Source organism: Mytilus edulis, chromosome 2, assembly GCF_963676685.1.
Source record: "Mytilus edulis chromosome 2, xbMytEdul2.2, whole genome shotgun sequence".
Taxonomy (NCBI): domain Eukaryota; kingdom Metazoa; phylum Mollusca; class Bivalvia; order Mytilida; family Mytilidae; genus Mytilus; species Mytilus edulis.
Genome location: NC_092345.1, coordinates 47,955,075 through 47,977,229, shown reverse-complemented (window position 1 = coordinate 47,977,229; position 22,155 = coordinate 47,955,075). Strand labels below are relative to the sequence as shown.

The 22,155-nt window shown below is 32.8% G+C and overlaps 1 protein-coding gene across 1 annotated transcript; it reads left to right on the top strand.

Annotated features, from left to right (window-relative positions):
- The first annotated feature begins 705 nt into the window (after positions 1 to 705).
- On the top strand, positions 706 to 11,421 carry LOC139512310 (peroxiredoxin-6-like). The gene is made up of 6 exons (XM_071299819.1): positions 706 to 865; positions 3,867 to 4,023; positions 6,076 to 6,216; positions 8,500 to 8,573; positions 9,317 to 9,389; positions 10,808 to 11,421. Exons 1-6 carry the CDS (start codon positions 777 to 779, stop codon positions 10,931 to 10,933), a joined length of 660 nt encoding a protein of 219 aa, XP_071155920.1. The 5' UTR covers positions 706 to 776; the 3' UTR covers positions 10,934 to 11,421.
- Positions 11,422 to 22,155: the final 10,734 nt, after the last annotated feature.

The window sequence follows — 22,155 nt, the reverse complement described above, 5'->3', positions numbered from 1 at the left end:
TGCATGAAATATTTGCCACTGGACATTAAATTATAATATTGTAAGCACTTTATAAATTTGTTATTATTATTTTGGGGACTCTCACTCAGAGCATTAGTTTTTACTTATAGGATTATCCTCTTGAAATAAAGATTATTTATATAAAATGTTGTGATGTCGGACTAACTTAATCATTGGTGTCATTGGTGTCGGACTAGTGGGTTGTCGGACTAATGGGGTGTCGGGCCAATGGGAGAGTGTCAGACAAATTGAGGAGGGGGTCGGAATAATGGGTCAGTCACTAAGACGATATGATTGCTCTAATCCACTAATGCTTATCCCGGGCTCAAAAAGGGTAGGTTTTCCCCTCCACCCCCACCCCCCTAAATCCGACTATTAGACGGAACTACAAGTGTTATTAAGTTATTGTACAATTGGATACATGTTCCAATTTTGATATACTGTGACGACTAGAATCGACCAATTCAGGTTAGATTCTGATTTAACATTTTGATAAGGCAAATAAAGCTTATTTAAAACAGTATTTTTTCATGATCTTAATTTAAACCATTTTTTTTGTAAACCGGCTGAAAACTCTTCTTTCTACATCTCCTCCCCCAATCAGCATTTATGTCATTCCTTTGTTTCACTAAAATAAGGGTCAAGCTTCTCAATTGTTGCAAATTATATATTGTGAACTTTTACCTTTAAACTGATAACACCTTTGTTTATTGGTCCGTGGACACGGGTAGGTACGACGCTACTTCCGGTATTTTGGCAAATCTAGAAAAGCAAGCATGGGTATCAACTTGGGAGACGAATTTCCAAATTTCAAGGCTGAGACAAGTCAAGGTGATATTCAATTTCACGACTGGATTGGCGATAGGTGAGAACTTAAGCTAACATTGTTTTCTTATTTAAATAAAAATACAGAAAATGTTGACCGGTACACGTTACATAAAATGGTACGCCCATTGACCGAAAATGCTTCGTGTGAAAGAAAAATATAGTAGAGGCGTACCACTGAATTTTGTCAAACATAAGATGCATTATTTTTTTTGTGTATACGAACAAGTGCAAGTTAAATATAGGAATTAAAAAAAAATGATTGATTTGATTAATACACAAATTATAAGACACTAAAAGGGGAGGGGTACCATACCTTCATCTGGATGGATGTTGCACTTTTGCAACATACTTTATTTATTTACATGCATTATTATGTGCACACTTTGCTACTTCTATTATAATATTGCATTCATGAGAACTTGTTTGCTTGAGTTGAATGAAAAATTCTAATGGCAGATACTTTTTTTCCAAAGGTCAAAATATAGGACTGTGGTGCATATTTAAGAATTGAATGCTCTTTTTTTTAAATTTATTTGGGTGTAAAAGCATTGACCGAAGTACATTTTGTATGAAGCGTGGAAGCGCTTCATACTAAAAATGTGTGCACGGTCAACGCTTTTACAACCCTATAAAGTTACAAAAAAAAGCATTCACTACTTATAATTACATTTTTACCTATTGGATCATGAAAACACGCCTTTTATGAAGTTTTTTTTCATTTAGCTGTGCACTTTATTGTGGGGCCTCGTGTTATCATGAATGAAAAGTTGCATTGTGTAATGCAATTGATTAAGGAATATCACGAGATTGCTAGTTAGCCATTTAGAATAATGTATTATAATGAAAAAAGTAAAAACACAAAAATACTGAACATCCGAGGAAAATTCAAAAAGGAAAATCAAAAAATCAAAAGGCAAAATCAAAAGTCCAAACACATCAAACGAATGGATAACAACTGTCATATTCCTGACTTGGTACAGGCATTTTCTAATGTAGAAAATGGTGGATTGAACCTGGTTTTATAGCTAGCTAAACCTCTCACTTGTATGACAGTCGCATCAAATTCCATTACATTGTCAACGATGCATGAACAAAACAAACATACTCAAAGAGTAAAAATGTCAAAAATAGGGGTACAGCAGTCAATATTGTGTTATCATCTTAATATCACTATAAAAACAACAAATGTAACGAAGAAACACAAAAAGGCATACATCAAATTTAACATACTCATATTGCTTTTCTTATACGACTTAATTTATCTATGTAAAGTCTACCCGTAAAGGATAGAAGGTTTTCAGTACTGGTGTAAAATTGCGCGTTTGAAATTCGCACAGGTAGACATAAAAATAATTTTGTCGTTCGATTGACGGCATACATAAATGCAGAGTCACGTAAAGTAGATATAACAAAAAACAGACTTAACAAAAAAAGTAGTATAATGAAACATACATCTAATGTAATTATATATGAATGCAATTACTTTAAATGTTTATGAACCTTTTCCACAAATGTTTGGGTTGAACCAGAACTAGAAATAATTGTATCTATTAATGTCTATCATGTCATTTGTTGACAACTTGTGTTGAACTCTCATTCTTGTTTTTTGTCATTCATGATTGGGGAGCTGTCTTACTGACATGATACCTATTAAAATATCTTTTCATACATAAGTACGAATGTATGTGGTCTCTGTGCACAGGTGGGTTTAGTGAGGGTCCTGTATTTCTCCTACATCCTTTTTAGGGGGAACAAATTTTAAAAAATGGTAGATTATACTGTAAATTCAGAAATTATTGCGTGCATTTATTATTGCGATTTTGTCATTTTAAGTCTTTTTAGACTTAAATGCGATTTTAATTTCTACGATTTTGAGAAAAATCCTGTTTAATTCATATAAAATATTTGAAAATGCGAGATTAAATTATTGCGTTGATAACTCTGTCGCATTTTTCGCAATCATAAAAACCTCGCAATAATTTCTGAATTTACAGTATTGAGAATCACTGAAGCATGACTGGATCAGGCCTCCTCTTCCAGTGTCTTCAGGAGTCAGTTGGCCCTGACGTATGAAAATTTCTGTATCTGTGATTGCTGTTGATGCTTGTTCATATAGTATGTATAGCAGAAAGCGTTCAAGATTTATTTGAGAATTGAATGCTTCTTTTTGTAAATTCATTGGGGTGTAAAACATGTAAAAGCATTGACCGAAATACATTTTATATGAAGCACGGAAGCAGTTCATTCTAAAAATGCGTGCACAGTCATTGCTTCTACAACCCTATGATATAACAAAAAGAAGCATTCAATACTTATATAAATTTTACATTTTTTTTGGCTAGGATCATGAAAATATGATTTATATCAAGTTTTTCCTTCATTTAAGAATTGAATGCTTCATTTTGTAAATTCATTGGGGTGTTGAAACGTTGAACGAAGTACATTTTGTATGAAGCGCGGTCAACGCTTTTACAACCCTATGAAGTTACAAAAAGAAGCATTCAATACTTATAATTACATTTTTTAGCTATGATCATGAAAACACGAATTTTATAAAATTTTTTATTTAATTCACCTGTGCACTTATTGTGGGACCAAGTGTTACCATGAATGATAAGTTTTATTGAGTAATGCAATTGATGGAATGACATGTGATGTGCAGTTAGCCAATCAGAATAAAGTATTATAATGAAACATACATCTAATGTAATTATTTACCTATGCACTTTATTGTGGGACTTTGTGTCATCATGATTGTTTAATTTCATTGTGTAATAAATGTTAATTTCAGGTGGAGGCGAGATTGCTGTTAGCCAATCAAAACAAGCATCATGAAACATACATGCAATGTAACTATATTAAAATGGTCTCAATACTGTCTCTAATCTTGCTATAATTCTATTATCTTTCAAACTACCGGGTATTGAAAGCTCATATACGCATACATTGTAAGTATTTTTTTTTTATCTCGAACTTGATACTTCTAAGTTCTAGTTTATAGATGTTTTTTTAAACTTATTTTGTGTCTTTTGTTTCAGTTGGACAATTCTGTTTTCCCATCCTGCAGATTATACCCCTGTTTGTACAACTGAACTTGGAGCAGTGATAAAACTTGTCCCTGAGTTTCAAAAAAGAAATGTCAAACTTATAGCTCTATCATGTGACTCGGTGGAAGATCATCTTGGATGGTCCAAGGTATTATATACTTTTTATTGCATTGTGAATTTAATGTACAGATAAATTATGTTTTAATGATTTTTTTGACTGATGTTATGAAAATAGTGAAATAAAGAGGGCAGAAACTCATTTAAAATGCTGTAAAATTAACACAGCAAGATAGATCAGCATATATATATATAACACATTTATAGAGATATACATGACCCCTTTTACTTTTTCTCTCCTTTTTCTAAAGATTTTAAAATGTCATATTATCAATAAGATTTAAATTTATGTTCAACTGAACTATAAATATAAAAAAACTCAAACATTTATAATATTTGTGTTCATAGAATGACAATTTAAACATTTTAAATGGTTAAATTCCCAGATGAAAGGATGCATGACGAGACATGTAATATGAGAAAAATGTATTATGTTTTATTGTTTATTGTGTAAATAAACATATAGAGATATGTCACCTTTAAAAAGGAGGAGGGCAATCCTAGGATGAACTCAAGCATTGTAAAAAAATGTTGTATTCAATATGTATTATGAAATTTTGATTGTTAATTACCAGAACTGTCTATGGAAAATTATACATTTTTATGACTGTAAATATTAAAAGGGAGGGATACCTTTTTATGTTAACGGTTAACCTGTTTTGGACCTTTTCAAGGTGTTTTTAACTGTTATCTTAGATAAAATTTAAACGGTTAACTGTTTTAGACCCACTGTGTTAACTGTTATCAGCATTTTTGCATTTGTTGTTAACTGTTTTTGCCAAAATCGAGGTGTTTTTAACATGTTAACGGACCCCCTATTGCCCCCTCTTAAAAACATTAATTTTATGGTTCATGTTGTTCAAATTGAATAGAGGGAATTTTGTCCTAGGGTGCAAATATTACAATATAAAAACAATCATTATAAGGCAACCTAGTTTAACCAATTTATTAAACATGCTTTATTACTTTAAAATTTATAAATAAACAGCATTGGTGTTGATTTTTATACGACCGCAAAAAAAAAATTGCGTCATATAATGCTATCATGTTGTCGTCGTCCGAAGACGTATTTAGTTTCCTGACAATAACTTTAGCTTTAGTGAATGGATCTTTATAAATTTTTACCACAAGATTCAATACCACTAAAGGAAGGTTGGGATTGATTTTAGGGGTTATGGTCCCAATAATTTTGGAATTAGAGGCCAATAAAGGGCTAAAAATAAGCATTTTAGTAGTTTTCAAACCGTAACTTGTGTTTAAGTGTATGAATCTCTCTGAAATTTCCATTCTATGAAGGGATAGTTAGTATTGATTTTGGGGGTTATGGTCCCAATAGTTTTGGAATTAGGGGCCAAAAAGGGGTCCCAAAATAAGCATTTTTGTAGTTTTCAAACAATATCTTGTGTTTAAGTGTATGAATCTCTCTGAAATGATACCACAAGTTTCCAAACAATGAAGGGATAGTTAGTATTGACTTTGGGGGGTTATGACTCAAAATGTTTTGGAATAAGGGGCAAAAAAAGGGGGAAAACTAGGTTTTTATGCTCAATGGACAGCCCATTAAGACAATTTAAAAGCAGTGTAAGGGAGGTAATTCAAGAACATTACCATACAATGTTGGATATGTTCAGATTTACCTTCCTTACACTACTTGTAAATTATGTATAAAGAAATGTCAGGGTTTTGACTAATTTACAAAAAAAGGGGGGTGGTAGTAGTTTAAATTTTTTTTTTCCAAATTTCTCAAATTTCAAATTTTTGAAAAGTTTGAAGGAGAAATCTTTAATTGCCTATATTGTGCAATAGATTTGTAAGATCTTGACATTTGTTTTGTGTAAGAAACCCATATATATGTCAAAAATTTGATCACAATCCAAATTCAGAGCTGTATCAAGCTTGGATGTTGTGTCCATACTTGCCCCATCTGTTCAGGGTTCATCCTCTGCGGTCGTATAAAGCGGCGCCCTATGGAGCACCTGGTTGTTTATATGGTAAAAGTATATTTAAGTCCAGGTTGGCTATCAAAATCATGTTTTGAATATAACTTATTTTTCACTGTTTGGTGTTTTTTTTATTTTTACAGGATATCCAGAGCTACCAGAAGTGTGGTGGAGAGTTTCCCTATCCTATCATTGCTGACAAGGAGAGAAAGTTAGCAGTACAGCTTGGTATGTTAGATCCAGTAGAGAAAGACAAGACTGGATTACCACTCACATGTAGAGCTGTAAGTTGTCTTAGTTCATATGGTCTAGAAGGGACTAGTATTGTCCTCTCACCACATTGCTATACCTTTGTCATTATCCTGCTGTTATATTTTGATATAAGTTGTGGTATGAGTGCTAATGAGACATCTCTCCATCCAAGTGACAATTTGTAAAACAAAACAATTATAGGTCAAAGTATGGCCTTTAATACAGAGACTTGGCTCACACCAAACAGCAAGCGAGCCATAAAGGGCACTGAAAATTACTATTGGAAAACCATTTGAACAGGAAAAAATCATCACTGGTTGTTTTGCATAAACATGATAAAAAAAAAATCCTTTATTTTTAAAACTAAATTCATAAATTTCGTGATGAGGTAGGTAAAATGCAAAATTTCAAAACTTAATGAAAATCATTGCATTTAAATATTTGTTGGCAACGTATCCTGAAATCACAATAATTAATCTTATACTTTTGTAAATTGTCCAATCCACAAAAGATCAAATATCCAAAGAAATATATCTCAACCCACTAAAATTACTACCCATAATATATATGTATATAAATATAAATAAAACCACATTATAGTGTGATATATATTTACCATGTTTACTGACAAATATAAGTTATAAAGTAATTCATTATGATTATGTGCTACTTCATTAGACAAGCAATGTTACATAATGGATTCTTAGTGAACAAAACTGTGTAAAACAAAAAGAGGGATAACTCTGACCATTTTATAGGATATAATTTAAATGTAAAGTTCCTTTTTCCTTTTTGTTCTGAAATTGTGCAGTGCTCTAGCTAGAAATCAAAAGGGGCAGGGTGCCAGTGGAGGGCAGGGCACTTTTTATGATAAGAAAAGGCACTGCTCATTTTTTTGTGTACGTTTCTGTGTGTATCACGATAACGAATCTCTTTTTTTTTTCACTGTATATGTTGTTTTTAAAAAAATAAAGATGCTTTTCAACTATAGTCTTTATTTCATTGTTTGTGTAGTTATGAAAGATATAGTACATCTTCATCAACATATTTTGTTTTTACAGTTTAACTTCACTCTACCCATTATCAAAGAATATGTGGTTTTTTTTGTTTTTTTTTTATCTATACAGGAATTATAGCTTTTAATACATCATATGACCTGAAACTGAGAGCATTACTAATTTAACAATGTTTAGAACATGGATTGCTAAAAGTATAATTATCAAGTAGAAATTGCAATATATATTTTTTAATATGTTCAAAGACAGTTAATATCATTAAGGTAACATTATTATGTTATTATATATTCAATTGGTAATTTATTCCTTTTTTTTTATACTAGATAATATTTTTAGATCACAAATTTGTAATAAGCTAAAACAGGGGAAGTAACTCCAAAATCAATTTCCACCACGTCTGGGTTAATTAAAAACTGCTTGTCGTGAAGTCATGAAAGTCTTCATTTATATACGCTCTTCCATTGTGACTTGGAGATCGAAAATGCCGACCCAAGCTAAACACACACACACTCCCTGACACATTCATCAAAAGTATGACAAAAAGATACATTGTCCTAATTAAATTACCTAGTTATTAACACCTTTGAAGTCTTTATCATTGTAATTGATTGTAATGACATGATTAACCTGGGGGCTATCACACAGGTGTCATATATGTAATTAACTTGGAGATCAGAAATCGATGAAACAAAATTTTACCAAAACGGCACAAGATAATTTTGGAAAAAGACGTCAGGGCAGAAGGGCGCGGCGCACTTCTATTTTGGGCTAGCGAGACCACTGTTGTGTATATAATTTTGTAAGCCATGTGTATATACTAAGTATGATTTTCAGATGTAAGGTTTTTGAGCATCTTGATATATTATTAACTTTATATTTTTTCTTATAAAAATGTTTTGGAATATATCATGTTTTACACCTTACTTCTATCATGACTATATAAAGTTACAAAACAAAGCAAGACTTTGTATAATCATGATAATAATTGGTTTGCATGGTTGAATTGGTCCATGTTGGTACCTCTTCACTTTTCATTTATGACACTGACATATTCTATGTATGTAGTATGCAAAGCTGCCCCAGGGGTGCATTTTCATTATTTAAAATTTTTAACTTTCATGGGTTACTGCCCTTGTATCAACCCTCGATAAGTAATTGGTGATCCATTTATAATTTTAGAGCAAAGCTGCCGAGGGTTTGTTTTTGGTATTTAAATTTTTTGCCTTTTATGAGTTACTGCCCTTGTATTAACCCTGGATAAGTAATTTGTCTTGATTATGATTCCTTTTTTAATTTCAGTATTTCATCGTTGGACCTGACAAGAAATTGAAGCTGTCTGCTTTGTACCCAGCTACTACTGGCCGTAACTTTGAGTAAGTTTACAATCAACTGTTTACCTATAATCGTACTGAACATGCATAAAATAAACTAATATTTGCCACTGGACATTAAGCAACCAACAATACATCAATCAAACTCACTTTTAAATCTTGTTTTAATAGATGTATTTACTCTTGTATGCACATGTGTCTGCCATTACGTAAAATCACACAGTTCCCGTAAATTTTGACATCACAATTCAAAACATTTGATGTCGCTATTAAAAAATGATTGTTGCTTGACGTCAGAAGGTTATTCAGAGTAAATCTAAGGTTATTCGGAGGCAAAATTCAGCTAAATACCAAAAGTGTAAATATATTTATTATAGAGTGATTTTTAAGTGTGCTGTATCATTTTGCATGTTTTGGACATGTTGGAATAACAAATTTTCATTAATTTTAAAATGTTTTTTTTTTATTTCTATAAATTATATTCAGGCCTAAAAAAAAAAGATATGTGTTTCCGGTAACATCATTTTGAAAAATAGGGTCGGTAGGTCGGAATCAAGAGAGAAAAAATATTAGGTCATCTATCAGAAGCCTGTGTCAAAAACAGGGTCGGTTGATAAATTTTTTTTTTTTTTTTGGAAGATCCAATAAAAAAGTTAGGGTCGGGGCTAAAAAACAGGGTCGGTCGGGTTACCGGAAACACAGATCTTTTTTTTCTCGGCCTCAGTCATGGAAATAGTAAATATTGTAATTATTATTTACGATGTGTTAAACTTTGTATTCCACAGTGAGATCCTGAGAGTTATCGATTCCCTACAGTTAACAGCTACCAAAAAAGTGGCAACCCCAGCTAATTGGCAGGTATGGTGTGCTATATACTATATTGTTTCCTTGTACAGTGTATTCTGGCTTATCCCACATGTGCCACACTTGAGTTTTCCAACATCCTGCTTAAACCAACACATTGTCATGGTTCCAAAATATGCTTATCCTTGCAGAAAAAAACATGAGTATTCTGACATCTTGCTTAATCCAACATTTTTTCTGGTCCCCTAGAGTGTCAGATAACACTTGTTACACTGTAATTGCAACTGTTATCAAAACATTGAAATTTGTCTCATGTTGTCTTGTGCCATATGCATGTTTTATTTTGTGATTGGTCATCCTAAGCAAATTTAAAATGTTCAGTCAATTGTATAAGCACTGGCAGTATCTCATTTCCATGGAGATTATTTGGGCCTACCTCCTCAGCCACAATCCATCATTTGTATCATTCATAGAAATAAGACTGCAATGACCATTTACTTAACAAATTCGTCCAAAACGGCATCAAGATTCTATGAACAAATTGTGAAAATCCTCATTGTATATTTGCATAATACCAAAAAGACTGAAATTAGTTTCTTAATATAATTAATAGAATTAAGAATTGAAAAGAGGAATATGTCAAAGAAACAACAACCCAACCAAACAGTAGACAACAGACGAAGACCACCAATCGGTCTTCAGTGCAGTGAGAAAATCCTGCACCTGGAGGTGGTCCTCTGCTGGCCCCTAAATAAAATTGTGTACTAGTTCAGTGAAAATGGACGTCACAATTAACTTCAAAACATATAAATGAACTAGAATTAATAAACATACAAGACTAACAAAGGCCAGAGGCTCCTGACTTGGGACAGGCGCGTAAATGTGGCGGGATTAAACATGTTTCATGAGATCTCAACCCCCCCTATACTTTTAGCCAATGCAGAATGAAAAAAAAACACATATAAATATGAGCAGTAAAACTCAGATTTGAAAGCAATCAAGTCTGATATCAGAATAGGTAGCAAAAAAAACTAATCAAAATGACAATGATACATGAATGAACAAAGGATTTATAGCAGTTACCGACATGCCAGCTTCAGACCTCAATTAAGCTGATTGAAAGATTATGTCTTTATTGTATGAAAGTCAAGTAGGATCCCTCATACTTTAATGATGAGTTATAATGCTTTAGTTTTGTTGTTATTGATTTTGTCAGATCTGTAGATCTTCATAGACGAAAAAGATGACTTGCTAGACTCTTAATGAAATTTGTGAAACTGTGTTTGTCATTGGTCAGGTACACCACAGTTGTGGCACAAGTCAGAACTTATTATTATCAATAAAGATTAGATGTATACTTGACCAGAGCTATTCAGTTAATATTCACTGCATTTACTTAACCAGAGTTTTATCATTTTATAAAAAAAACAAAGATATTTTTTTTATTAAATTTCCTTTTTTATCTTTTGCAGCAAGGAGGAGAATGCATGGTTGTCCCAAGTGTTACACCAGAAGAGGCAGCCAAACTTTTTCCAAAACACAGAGTCCAGGATGTGCCCTCTGGGAAAAGTTACCTTAGATTTACACCTCAGCCGTAATGAGTGTGTATTAAAATCACCTATTACATGCAAATGACAATATTTTATATCAAATTTATTCATTGTTTATTTTATTTAATTACTAGAGAATCTTCAATGTGGTTACTAAAATAGCTTACTAGTTTTGTGAGGGTTGTATTTTTTGTTTTTGAATAAAAGTAAAGAAAACTTTTTTTCTATTTGAGATTTTCTTTTTCAATATGTTTAAGAAGAAAAAGTAAAATATTTTAAATTTTGTTTCAAATTTGGGAAATATTTATAATTTTTATGTTTATGTGTTTGATTACATAAGTTTTTTGTCAGCTTAGGATTTTTTTTTTTATTGGCAGCATTAAAATAAGTGTGTTGAACGTTAATTGTTATTGTTGATAAGCAATTGAATTTTTTTATATTTATTTTTTTAAACATTACTATTAGTGCTATAATGGTGCCATTCTAAATCATGTTGATAATAACAATCATCTTTATTAATAAAAAGTAATAAATTATATATGTGTTTCTCTATTCTGATGTCAGTTTATTCATCTGTCGGTCGTGCAATATGTCAGGAAAATGCAGTTGATAAAAGCAGTCATTATTTTTTAACCAACTACTGTTGAAGCGGATAAACTTTGTTAATGAAGGGGACTTTGTTATATAAAAATATGATCACCTGAGTCTTATTCTGATGGCCAGTCTGCATACAATGGGGCATTCGTTTGACTGTTCAGGATCATGTATAAATTTCCAGCCATGTCTGGTAAGAATGGGCATGTGAAATCTGATGCCTTGTTTAGAGAAAGTGCTATTCTTTTCCATTGAAAAAAGCTTTGTATCAACTTTTTGACAAATGTTGAAATGCAAAATATTTTGAAATAAACTGAAGAAAAGAAAACTTCCATTGATGATGACAGACTTATTTCAGGCAGAAAAATGGACATTTCAGATGTGCTTTTCTTAGTTTATTTTAAGGTTGTCCATTGTGTTGATATAGTTTTTCTTGCAAAAGTTGTATTACTAGGGAAATATGATTAAATCAACAACATAAAGAAGATATAGTAAACTGGGTGAACATTAAAGAGGGTGGTAAAGGGTTATTTTCGTGCAATGTGATTGCCGTTTTTTATTTCACGTTCAACATGTTTTTACTCTACTTTTCATTAAAGAGATTACATAATGTTCGATTATTCACAGTAATGCATTAATAAATCAGTCTAATAAGAAACCGTAATGAGCAGACGAAATTAAGTTATATTTTTTAACTATTTAAATTGAACTTTTTTTATCTATTAAATTTTTTAACTATTTAAATTGAACTTTTTTATTTATTATATTTGTTCAACGTTTTGTAAATTTGACAATGGAATAAACAAAAAATATGGCAGTAGTGCAGTATGCTTAAATTACAAATATTAATCCTTTATTTTTCGTTTGCTAAAAAAACACAAAAAGGTTAATTCGATGTTGATGCAGGATTTAGAAAATGAAACTGTTTAACCTCAGGTTTTTTTTATAAATATTTTATTGTAACTTTAGAGAGAAACCACAATGATTTGTTACACTGTCATGTAGACATATTTTTTTTCAGGGTGCAGTAACATAAGATTGTTAAAAAGCGAACATAATTTTTGTCGAGCCTGCGACTTTAGTTGCAGAAAGCTCGACATAGGGATAGTGATCCGGCGGCGGCGGTGTTAACTAACTTCTTAAAAGCTTTATATTTTAGAAGAAAGAAGACCGGGATGCTTCATACTTTGTATATGGAGGCCTCATGATACGAAGTTTCCGTCAGTCACATGTCTAATGTCCTTGACCTCATTTTCATGGTTCAGTGACGACTTGAAAAAAAAGTTTGTTTTTTTTGTAATGTTAAGTTCTCTCTTATTATCAGTAGTAGGATAACTATATTTGGTATGTGAGTACCTTGCAAGGTCTTCATGCCAGTCAGAGTTTTCACTTGACCTCGACCTCATTTCATGGATCAGTGAACAAGGTTAAGTTTTGTCGGTCAAGTCCATATCTCAGATACTATAAGCAATAGGTCTAGTATATTCGGTGTATGGAAGGACTGTTAGTTGTACATGTCCAACTGGCAGGTGTCATCTGACCTTGACCTCGTTTTCATGGTTCAGTGGTTAAAGTTAAGTTTTTGTGTTTTGGTCTGTTTTGATTATACTGAATGCAATTGGTCCACTATATTTGGTGTATGGAATGATTGTAAGGTGTACATGGCCAGCTGGCAGATGTCATCTGACCTTGACCTCGTTTTCATGGTTCAGTGGTTAAAGTTAAGTTTTTGTGTTTTGGTCTGTTTTGATTATACTGAATGCAATTGGTCCACTATATTTGGTGTATGGAATGATTGTAAGGTGTACATGTCTAGCTGGTAGGTGTCATCTGACCTTGGCCTCATTTTCATGGTTCAGTGGTCAAAGTTAGGTTTTTGAGTTTTGGTCTATTTTTCTAATACAATAAGCAATAGGCCAACTATATTTGCTGTATGTAAATATTTTATGATCATATGTCATCGACAGATTTTATTTGACCTTGACCTCATTCTCACAGTTCATTTCTCAGTGTTAAATTTTTGTGTTTAGGTCTGTTTTTCTTAAACTATAAGCTATAGCTCAACTTTATTTGTTGTATGGAAGAATTGTTAGCTGTACATATCTGCCTGGCATGGTTTATCATGTTTATCTGACCTTGACATCATTTTCATGGTTCATTCATCAATGTTTGGTTTTCTTGGTTAATGTTAAGTTTATGTGACAGTTGTAATAAAGCTTTACATTTAGGACTATCAACATAAATTCAATGATTAGTAAAGGAGGCGAGCCATTTCAGTGTGTGCACTCTTCTTGTTCAGTCAAAATTTTTTGACATGGAAGGAGGAATGGCATTTTTCTTTTAAACTGGAACCTATCATCTTTATTTTGAAACAGGGAATTCGCAGGGTTATTTATCTTCTTTTGGAGTAAAATGAGTTTATTTCGGTATGGAGTTTATATTGTCCAACCTACGATAGTAGAGGTGCAATATGTTTTCAGGTCTGTGTATCTATTTGTACTTTCATGGCCTAATATTTTCGAGTACCAAGTCCTGTACATGATCTTAGAAATGTTAGGCAGTGTTATATATTTAGATATATATTATATGTATATGTGTAATTTAGTTTATATGTTTTACGGAACTGTACAAGTGATGTCCGGAAACGCCTTTTTGTTTTACGCTCTCTTTCATTAAATGTCGTGAACGTAACATGTGTTTTTGTTCATGAGCTAGTCGCAACCCCAACACTAATATTAATAAGACGAGGCGATATCGTTACATGGTGGAGTGACCATAAAAAGATTATTAGGAGACTTTTAACAATTTTATGAGAATATTTACTGTTTTTAAAAGACATTTTAATTATTTTTGAAAATGTGACGAGTCCCGTTGATAATACATGTAGACCCCATACACGAGGACGACACACGTGGTTGATTCGTCAATATGGATACATTATGAGAGCATTAGACTAGTGAATTATTCGAACAAATATTCATTTTAAAACTATATATCCAAACAAACATAGAGACATTTATTTTAATACATTGAATCGTAGATGATTCTTCCCCGTGTCAGAAAATATCATGGACGTCCGTGGGTATATTCAAATATATATGGTCTTGTATAGACGGAATAAATTGGAATAATATGAGATTGTAAAAATAAAGATTAATTATAGTATGCATTGCCTGTATTTATTTTCATTTATGTAGAATGTGAGATTTATCTCATTTCTGCTCGTCTACTTACAGCTGAGCGTACAGTATGTGAGATTTTTCTCATTACTGATTTTTCCGTTTGATATATATAAAACATTGTATTTTTATTGGGTAAATGTCGGAATCTGACAACGAGTCTGTATTTACAGACGATTTTCTATTATATAACCAAATAACGGACGACATAGAACCCGATATTGGCTATTTATTGCAACAACCGGCTTCTCCACTACAGTTAAAGGAGACGTGACAGGTTGTGAGGTACACGCAGGTACACAATACCAAATTTTAAACATTGAGATATATTTGGCTATAAAATTATACACAAATATGACTAAAATAACTATTAAAAAAATTATTAATACGGGACGCAAAAAATATTTGCGAAGAAAATTTTTTTTCTCCCTCAGCCATTCTCCGCTTCTCACAAGCTCCCTGCTTAGGTGGGGCTCAGCTGTTGTTGGTTGTGTCAATGGAATGTCAGGTACCGCATTTGGACGTAGTTTTGGCTTCATGGTAGGACATCCCTGGAGATTCTTCATAACTTCTGGGTCACGATCGTAACATGCATTTGTAAAGTGGGCGGAACAAAGTCTATATGAGCATTGACTAGTGCTTGGTAGGAAGTAGCCTGGGGTCCTGGCTAATCTTGTCAGTCCTTACGACGCGCAGCTAGATTGGGCCGGATCCCAGGCTAGGTAGGAAGTCCTATCTCTTCCTGGGACTATAGTCTGCGGGTTACTCAGAAAACGGATTTTTTTTATCAAATTGTCCTTATGCCTATTGTTGCATCTACTGGCAGAACACAGAACCATTTTCAATCACTGTCATGGGTTTTGTTGGAAGATATTCGAATATGAAATTGCGCTTATTATGCCTTTACACCCGTCAGTCAAATATGATTGATGTAACCACTGACGTCACAGCCTCGTTCTGAGTGACTTCCGGGATTGAAATATGCATAATTAGTATGTGGACAGATCGATACATTTAAATTTATTTTTTATCCATTTAAACGATAATTATATTGTTATCGATGTTTTTTGGGGGTAATTATGTATAAATAAATATTTATTTAAAAAAAAAAAAAAAAAAAAAAAATCATGTCACATCTCCTTTAAAGGAGACGTGACACAATTTTTTTTTTTTTTTTTTTTTTTTAATTAATTAATAAATATTGGTCAAATAACATATTGTAATAATTTTTTATTGTCAAAACCTCATTTAACGACCTTTTAATGGTCAAAGAATACAGCGCTTGTCGTAATCTTTGATTTTTAATGAGATACCGGTCACGTGATCGTGATGACGTCAGTGGATACAATCTGAGAAAATGTCTCAAAAAGGACGAAGTCGATCATATTCCTGTAAAATTAAACAATGGACGGTGTTGACAGCAGTTTTCAAGGCAATTCTTAAACTTAAGATATTCAACCGTATCAGTTTGACCCGTTACTTGTTGAAAATAATCAAGTAGAAGATATACATTCGTCATCCGACATTGACGATCTTTCAAGCAATGCCGATATTATATCGGCATTGCTTGAAAGATCAATAATTAATTTCACCAAAAATAAAGAGATATTTCTTAGAAATATTTACGTTTAACAGGTAATTGAATTACATTTAATAATACAAAAAGACAGGTCATAAATAATGTAGGACAAAAAGTCACAGCCAAAAAGTCACGGACAAAAATTCACAGGACAAAAAGTCACAATTTATTTTCGAAATTATTTTTCATATAACAAGAAAAAATAATTTTAAAAAATACAAAATTCTTGATCTATTATATATTAGGTAACTTTGTTACTAAAATTTATTCAAAATAGATATCAGTAATGATCAAATAATTGTTATAAAAACAACATGTCAAAGTGGCCTGGTATCTATAAATGGCTTCATTGTGGCATGAATTATATCCTTTGCATGATTTAAATTAAAAAAAATTTCATTAATCAAGCTTCATGAAAAATTTCCTAAACTCGAAAATGAATAAATGTAATAAAATAAAATATTTCAAGATCACTCTCTTTTAATTTAAAAACAATTCTCAACAATCGTCATAAATTACCTATCACCTTACCAAGAGTGTTGGGTGTAAAATTTGAATTACTAAAGCTGCCCCAAATAAATGTGTAATAAGTATGACATAACAGGGGGATTATAAGTAAGATTTAAAGATTTAAAACAGTAATATATATTCATATGTCTTTTTCTCCTCCATAATAATCCCATTGAAAATGTTCTATGAGTACTGGCTTATTTTTTGTGATATTTTTTCCGTGTGGTATATCCTCAGTCTATAAATTGTTTTGTATTTTGTGACTTCTTTTCAACTTCGACAAAGTTTGGCATAGGGGCCTCATATGTAAAATGAAAGCTTATGGTATTGACAGAAACTTATTGAAGTGGTTTCAGGATTATCTACACGACAGAAAACAGAGAGTAGTAATGCATAACAGAAAGAATTAAAAAAACGATAGGCCAATATGTAAAATTCAAACGTTTCATTTGTACGGTCCAAGGAAATTAAATATCATCTAACGCAATTGAGATGTTCCCCTTCATTCTTAAACAATGATCTATTTAGAGCTAATATTATAAATTTATAAATAATCCTTCTTGTCACTGTGAGTCAGATATTGATGGTGTCTACCATTACTTCTTTGTTTGTCCAAAATACACACTATGTAGAAAAACCTTATTCAATAATCTCAACTGGCTATCCGAAAACATTGTTTTAGATACAAAACTATTAATTTGCGGACACATGGAACTTTCGAATGAACAAAATATTCAAATTTTCAAACATGTTCAAAATTTCATAAAATGGTCAAACACATTTTTTATGCCTTGATAGAGGTTATTGTTACTGGCACGGAACATCATTGTCATCATCAGTACGTCACCGTCACAGAATCATATGACTTTTCAAACTTTCTTTTTCTCTTTTTTACATATGAAAGCTAATATTATTCATAAACTGTTTTCCTTATATGCATGTCCATTATATCATACTATTATTGTAATTTTATATTGTATTATGGAGAAGACTTCATAAGTATGATTTACTTATGTCTAATCCTTTTTGCTTTAATTCAGCGGGCGTATGACATTTGCGCCGATTTTGAAAATATTCATTCTTTCATTTGTGCCGATTTCATTTTTTCATTTGCGCCGATTTTATATTTGCTCCTAATTAGATTTACAGGTAAGTTAATACTTGTACATGTACTATGTACTGTACTATACTATTGGTAAAGTCTGGTTATAAATGCTGTTCATTTATGTTAATTTTGATTCATATTGTTCTGAAACTTCATAGTAACATATGATAGACATATTGCACACTGAAACGAGTCGAGGAGTCAATTCTTTAATCGTCGAGGGCCATACATATCGGATGATAAGTGTCCTGAAACACATTTTACTAATGTACCATAAAATCGTGTACAGCCAGAGTCACCACGGATTCTATTGTCAAAACACAGAACGAGCATAAACATGTGGTAGATGTCCGAAAGACAGCGGGTACAGTCAATGAAAAGTCTGGAGATGTATCTTGTAGGACTTCTTCCACTACCCGTAGTGAGCAGGGGACAACAGTTATATACAAGTTATGATTGATAATTCATTAAATTTGTACAAGTGGCTAACTGAGGAGGTCTATAATGATAAATGAAAAAGAACATGACTTGGATTGAGAGTTCATTCATTGGCACTCATACCACTTCTTCTAATATCTATTCACCTGTAATTTACCTGTAAAAAAAAATTCGGCGCAAATGAAAAAAAAAAAATCGGCGCAAATGAAAGAAAAAATCGGCGCAAATGAAATGCAGATCGGCGCAAATGCAAAACGCCGAATTCAGCAAGTAAAATATGTTTTAACTAACTCAGTCTATACTATAATACATTATCTACTACTCCCAGGTCTGTATTAATTGGATTTATCTGCATTATTTAAGTTGAAAGTTCAAACTATGTTATTCATCTCCATGTCTTATGCAATATAAAGACTTGCATACATTCACTAGCCAAAATATTTGTTTCTCATTCAAGTCACCTTTTGCATATAATTTTTCACCACGATAACCTTGCATCAATGGTCTGTCATTTTAAAAGCATCACTTGATATCTCTTCACAATTTATTTTTTATTAAGAAATAAAATGATTTTTAATAAATAAATAGATTAGGTAAGTACTAATAACTTATTGCAATACACCTTTCATACCTGCCTAATTTTTATTAGAAAACTCAGAAGGAAATTTATGTACCCACTACAGGTTATGTATTAGTTATGGGGACTGACAGGCTTTTTTTTTTTTATTAATTTTTTACTTTAGAAGCATTTCTTCTGAATTCTCTATTTATTTTGCTTATCTAATATTATTATAGATACTCCATTCTTTACTAAGTAAATTCACAAACGCATTATTTTGTATCCGCCCCCTTTTTTAAGCTGCACTGTCAGTCCTCTTTTCTCTGTTCTGTAAACCCCCATATCCGACAGTAAGGTATTGACTATTGTTTATTCAAACAGGTTAAACAGATATACATTACGTAACTTATATCTGTAACCATTGCTCTAGTATATTTTCCAACCTGACCTGTGCACCCAGCAGGTAATCATGGATGTACACAGATTCGACGCATGTTACGCAATAGTGCGTATTGCCGATGTCATATATATAAGTATATCACCACCCGGGGCATGACACCTGTAGCTTTCAACTTCAAAGGTAACCCAGCACTGCAGAGAAAGTGTGCCGCATACCTGTAATTTCTGATCGATGTTGATGACTTTTAATTTATTATGTCCAATTTCAGTGTACACACCTGCACACGTGAACAGGTTGTGAGGTACACGCAGGTACACAATACCAAATTTTAAACATTGAGATATATTTGGCTATAAAATTATACACAAATATGACTAAAATAACTATTAAAAAAATTATTAATACGGGACGCAAAAAATATTTGCGAAGAAAATTTTTTTTCTCCCTCAGCCATTCTCCGCTTCTCACAAGCTCCCTGCTTAGGTGGGGCTCAGCTGTTGTTGGTTGTGTCAATGGAATGTCAGGTACCGCATTTGGACGTAGTTTTGGCTTCATGGTAGGACATCCCTGGAGATTCTTCATAACTTCTGGGTCACGATCGTAACATGCATTTGTAAAGTGGGCGGAACAAAGTCTATATGAGCATTGACTAGTGCTTGGAAGGAAGTAGCCTGGGGTCCTGGCTAATCTTGTCAGTATAGCCAGGCGTGTATCAATGTACTGCCTGTCAATGATTGGTTAATACTAATTTTGTCCTCAATGTTTGTTTTACATCTGTATCCAATCAATTCTTGTGTAACATCAATTAGTAAAAATTAGCCTGTAATTATTTTTTTTATGAATTGATGTATAGTGTTATCATATCTAATTAGTAGTATGATGATAATTAGTAAGCAGAAAAGGGTTAATTCTTATCAGCAATCGCCTGGTGAGAAAGTTAAAAGTTTAAGATTTCACATGTCCAAGGTGTCAATTGGATTCCAATTGTGCTGGGTTACATCAAACATCAAAATTTATGCAAATATTTATTCAGCCTCACTTTAGATTCAGAGTCAACTGGCACTGAATCGATCACATGGTATTTGTTCCCCACCTGGCCCTTACGACGCGCAGCTAGATTGGGCCGGATCCCAGGCTAGGTAGGAAGTCCTATCTCTTCCTGGGACTATAGTCTGCGGGTTACTCAGAAAACGGATTTTTTTTATCAAATTGTCCTTATGCCTATTGTTGCATCTACTGGCAGAACACAGAACCATTTTCAATCACTGTCATGGGTTTTGTTGGAAGATATTCGAATATGAAATTGCGCTTATTATGCCTTTACACCCGTCAGTCAAATATGATTGATGTAACCACTGACGTCACAGCCTCGTTCTGAGTGACTTCCGGGATTGAAATATGCATAATTAGTATGTGGACAGATCGATACATTTAAATTTATTTTTTATCCATTTAAACGATAATTATATTGTTATCGATGTTTTTTGGGGGTAATTATGTATAAATAAATATTTATTTAAAAAAAAAAAAAAAAATCAAAAATCATGTCACATCTCTTCGTTTAGTCTGCCAAATGTAGAGACACCAATTACCCCTGCCTGGACACAATTTGATAAATTTCAAACCTCAGATTTTACCAATTCTAGTACGCCAAATACCGTAGTTTCTTCAACACTTGACGACGAAGTTCAACCTCCCATATCAAATTTCAAACATAATTCTTTTCTCAAAATGGAAATGTTAGGAAATTGCCGTAAATTTGGGGGATACCCACATGAAAATGCATTTCAGTTTTTGAGTGAGTTTGAGTCTTATGCCGTGTTACATCATATATTACCTGAAGAAGATGCTAGAAAAATTGCCGCTTTTCATTTGCACCTTTGTGGTCCAGCTCTTACTTGGTTCAATACTCTTCCAGCCGACAATAAGCATGTATGGCAAACATTTGAACAGGTGTACAAGAAGCAATATATTGATGTTGATTTTCGAAGTCCAACTATACTTCTTGAAGGTGAAATATTTGAAACATTAAAGCTTTCAAAAGGGCAATCAATTGACGATTTTTACGCTCAACTCCTTGAAAAAGCAACAATTTTGCACAAAAGTGATCACGAAATACTGATTAAATTTATAAAGGGTTTGCCTGATCAACTCGCCTTTTTTGTTCGGGCAGGTCACCATAGTGATAGCGCAAATTGCCTAGCAGCTGCCAAAATGGGCGAAGCTTACGGTTATCGAAAGGACGAAGCACCACTTGTAGCTGCTGTTACTAAATCTGCCAATAACACACCCGCTGCGGTGAAAGATTTAAACAATTCCAAAACCGATGTAGTTAGTGAATTACAAGGACAAATAAACAGTCTAACCCAAGCCGTGTCAAAACTTGCCACAATATTTTCACAGCAACTAGATAATTCTCGTGATGTAAAAGAAAACGATCGGTTTTCTCGTCCACGAAATCGAGATCGTCAAGTATATCAATATGACCGTGGACTGTGCCATAAATGTCAAGCACCAGGACACTTTGCACGTGCCTGCAATTGGAATGAACAGGGTAATATAGATTCCTCATTTATTTGTCATATTTGTGGCCAAACGGGCCATAAGAGTCCACAGTGTGTAAACTATTCGGGAAACCGGAGGAACCCGGGGTTCACAGGGCAGGACCCCCGGGGCGGCGACTAGATAAAGTTTCTGTACACGAGTCTGCCCATGTTATTAATAACATTTCTGATAAAACTGTAAATTATTCAGAATCAACTGAATGTACAAGTGACGACGATTCAACATTTGTTTGTAAATTTTTGTATATGCCTGTGCGAATTGCAAATCAGGAAATTTCAGCATTAATTGATACAGGTAGCTCAATAAATGTCATGTCTTCGCAACTTTTTAACTCAATACCA